The sequence below is a fragment of the Alexandromys fortis genome, unplaced genomic scaffold, assembly GCF_014885135.2.
Source record: "Alexandromys fortis isolate MF-2015 unplaced genomic scaffold, M_Fortis_MF-2015_v1.1 scaffold_360, whole genome shotgun sequence".
NCBI classification, from domain to species: domain Eukaryota; kingdom Metazoa; phylum Chordata; class Mammalia; order Rodentia; family Cricetidae; genus Alexandromys; species Alexandromys fortis.
In genome coordinates, this window is record NW_026068238.1 from 117392 (window position 1) to 121499 (window position 4108).

At 39.7% G+C, this 4108-nt stretch overlaps 1 protein-coding gene across 1 annotated transcript; it reads right to left on the minus strand.

Annotated features, from left to right (window-relative positions):
- Window positions 1-38: 38 nt before the first annotated feature.
- On the minus strand, window positions 39-1010 carry Or51s1 (olfactory receptor family 51 subfamily S member 1). Its single transcript, XM_050131073.1, has one exon. The coding sequence runs from the start codon at window positions 1008-1010 to the stop codon at window positions 39-41; it is 972 nt and encodes a 323-aa protein (XP_049987030.1).
- Window positions 1011-4108: the final 3098 nt, after the last annotated feature.

Consider the following 4108-nt stretch of genomic DNA (forward strand, 5'->3'; position numbering starts at 1 on the left):
GGGGAGCTCCATACCACAAGCATAGAGGACACCTTCCCTCACTGAGAAGAACCAACTTTCATGGGTAGTACCCTTTTGAGAATTTTTTCTCTAATCTCCTTCATCTTGACACTGTAGAGAATTGGGTTTATCAGTGGAGGAAGCAAGAAGTGGACATAGGAGAGAAGAGTATGGGCAGGCTGAGGGAGTGGCAACTTGAATCGGTCAATGAGTGCCAAGAGAATCATGGGTATGTAGAAGAGGAGCACAGCAGAGAGGTGGGCAGCACACGTCTGACCGGCTTTCCAGCGATCCTCAGTAGATCCCACACCTTGCAATACTCTGCCAATCAGGCCATAGGAGAAGAAAATAAGCAGGGGATCTAGTGCCATGGCGGACAGTACCACAACCAGGCTGTAGACTGCACCCCATGCTTCTGGGCACGCTAGGCGAGCCATATCTGGATGCAAGCAGTAAGAATGTGTTAAGACCGGTGGACGGCAGTATGGCATGTGAGCCAACAGGAATGGCAGGGGTAGATGGAGACTCAGGCATCGGAAAGCAATAGCCATGCCAATCTTGCTAATGACACCATTGGTAAGGAGTGCTGGGTAGTGGAGAGGGCGGCAGATGGCCATTGCCCGATCAAATGCCATGGCAAGCAAGACGGAGGACTCCATAACAGAAAAGACATGCACAAAGAACATCTGTAGGAGACAGACTGAGGCAGGGACAGCATGAACATCTGCAAAGGCCAGGCCTAGCAAGGTCGGCATTAGTACAGTGGCCAAGCCAACATCAGATACACTGAGCAAGAAGAGGAAGAAGTACATTGGGCGATGTAGTGCAGGCTCCAGTGCAATGATCCAGAGGATTGTACCATTACCCAGGGCAGAGAGAAGGTAGACAGTGATGAGAGGAACTGTCCACCAGGATGGTGCGGCTTCCAGGCCAGGCAGGCCCACTAACAGGAAAGTAGGGGCCATTGATGTGCTGCTATTTGAGATTTCTTGGGTGGATAATATTGACATAGTTCAGGATCTCTCCGGAACCTAAAAAGTAATTAAGCTTATTTGAACACAGCATGATACTTTTTTGGATTTTATATATATTATAAATATTTGGGATGATACCTTCTACCACATTCTGCCTCTCCCCTGTAGGCAAATAGTGCATACACGTCCACTCTTTTCCTGTAGCTTGTTTTGTATAGCTATGATTTGTGCTGATATATATTCCTCTAACCCTGTTTCTGTACCTTCTCCTAATTTAATGTTCTTCTTTATTTGACACACGGCCAGGAGAAGATCTATATTAACATGATTATTTCTTTGTTCTCTTCCTAACCGTAGACAGCCTGTCTTCTGTGTTCCTAAACAATCACATTTGGTCTCCTTTACCAGTTCTCACTGAAGCCACCAATTACTACTCTGTTCACTCTGTTCATAAGTTAGACATTCATGTGCTGTTTTTCATGTTCTTGTGTTGAACTTTTTTATATAATATATCTTGATCATGCTCTTTTCTCTCCCCAACTCCTCTTAGATCCTCCAACCTTCCTACCCACCCAGCTCATCTCTCTCCCCCTCTCTTAAAACAAAAACAAACTCTGAAAATCAGAACAAACAGAAAAACCAATAAGAAAAAAAAATCTCGAATAAAATAAAAAAGCCCATGAAAATACTACTTGAGTTCATTTTGTGTTGGCCAACTAGTCCTGTACATGGGATCTGACCTGGAGAGAGCTGGCAAATCCACTGGCACTCCATTGGAGAAAACTCATAAAGTGACTTTTGATGACATATTGATAAATTATATATTTTCTTAAATGATTTCTTTCTCAGGAAGCCCTGGCTTTCATGATCCCTCACCTCTTTACACCTTTCAGATTTAGCTCTAAAGTTTACTATCATCCTAGGATGATCTTGATTCTAAACTCAGGCAAACATTAGAAAGAAGAAAACCATAGGGAGATCTCTCTAAAACTGTACTTAGACTTCAGAAAAGACACACCCTTTCTACTTGCCTTGAAAATTATGCTGGGGGAGTCCTAGTTACAGATTGAAGGGGAAGTTTCAGTTCTCAGTATGGCTAGGAACCAATGCAACAATCTATTACACAGATCATGAACCCATGTGTAGTGTCTCTTGGTTGTCTAAAACATATTGATTAAAATGATCAATGAGTTTAATAAACCACAGATTATAAAGGTTACCAGCACTGATCGTGTTTCCTTAAGATAGAACTGAGGAAATCTGCTATAAATTAGGAAAGTAATTTTATGCGTGACAGCATTTAAAAAAGCATAAGTTGCCTAAAATAAATCAAACTTTATATTCTGAAAGTTACAAAGAAATACTAAGGAATTAAAAAGTTCAAAAGATTGCAAAGATATTCCTAACTCATAGATCAGAAGATTTAATAGATTAAATATCAGAAGAACAGGCCAGCAGGCCTTTCTGTTGCAACCAGTGAGCCTATCCAAAAAATTTAGATTTAAAAACTATGTAACATATCATACAATGGGAAATTCTTATCTGACACTAAATAGTCCATAAATTAAAATAACAACAAATGTAGCAATGCTGAATTAAATCAACCATGCTAGGTATGGTGGTATATAGATGTGATTTCAGTACTTGGAGGGTGGAGATAGGAATTGTGACTTTTGGGGGAACTGAACAACTTAGAAAGACCCCTTCTTGATCAAACCAAGCCATGCCAAGCCAAACCAAACCAATAAAACAAAACAAAGGCAATATTAAATGGATACCATATGTACAGGTAAAATATAAGGGCTGAATGGAACAATAATTTCATTCATAAGAAAATGAGATTTCAGCCTATATTCCTAAAAATTTTAGAATCTGGACTATCTAAAGAGCTATAAGTAACTAAAAAATAGATGGTAAAGCTAATATAAAAGATGGCCATGCACAGCTAGTGAATATTACAGGGAAAAATGTACAAGTAGTAAATAAACATATAATAAAATAAATTTCAGTTTTACTGAAAAAGACCATATTTTAAAAGACAAAGCCTGTTTTTACACATTCTATAAGATAAAAAGATATTTTTAAAGGCTGAAAATTTCTACTAGAACAGATGTTAAAAACTACTTTAGGTTGAAGTTTTTCCATTATGGAATTGTGTAGTCCCGCTGGGAGCAATTGAGCAGCCCCTAATGAAATAAACTCATTATTAGTCTAGGCAGTTAAGTTGCTATGTCTGAGGGTTAGGCTCGTGTGACATAAAGAGGTATGGGGGGGCCTGTGTTTCTTAGGGGGACCACATAGAAATCTTAATAAAGGGATAAATAGTAAACAAAGACCTTAAATGAAAGTGTCAGGTGAAGACCTATTGCAGAGTTTTAGAAAAAATGCTCAAAATAGTTATGAATTATATTGTCATGTATGTTTCTAAAACCTCACAAACTAACCAGTATCTTCCACATAGTTCAGTTGTGTGTAAAGGCTAGCGAGCGACCTGGATGGACATTCCAGGATTTATTTTGTTTTGATTACTGATGGTGTGGGGGCAAGAAAAAGACAGAAAACAGAATCTGTTGTAGAGTTGTAGACTGTGGCCTCAGCTCTAGTGCTTCATTTCCCCTTTGTGTGGCACGATCCCATGTCAGTCACTGGGGGGCTACATGGCTGCTCCTCAGGATTTCCTCCTTTTCTACTCAGCAATTGTGATATGCTCTTTGTTGGGACTTTCCTTTGCCACACCCCCGGCTTTGCTGTGAACTTATCTTTCTTACTGTATATAGTTTCCTATTTCTCATTTGCAATTGGCCCACGTGGCTCTCTATTCTTGGCTAAGATCCTTGGTTTATCCAATGCTTAAAAATAAAAGATAGAAAGAAATAAAGAGCCATGTCCTTAGTTTTGTTTGTTTTTGAGACAGTTTCCTTATGTCTTCAGGCTGATCTCTGACTGATGAGTTCATGTCATCCAGTACCTCATCTTTCCAAGCAGCTGGGATTATTGCAAGCATTTGTTGTCAGAGACTGCTGTAAGGCTGCCTCTGTCTTTTATAAACCCCTTACCAGCTGGATCCAGACAAGGACTGTTAAGTCACTTCCATTGTATGTCAACTTATGCATCTGATTCTTTAGATAGGTAGA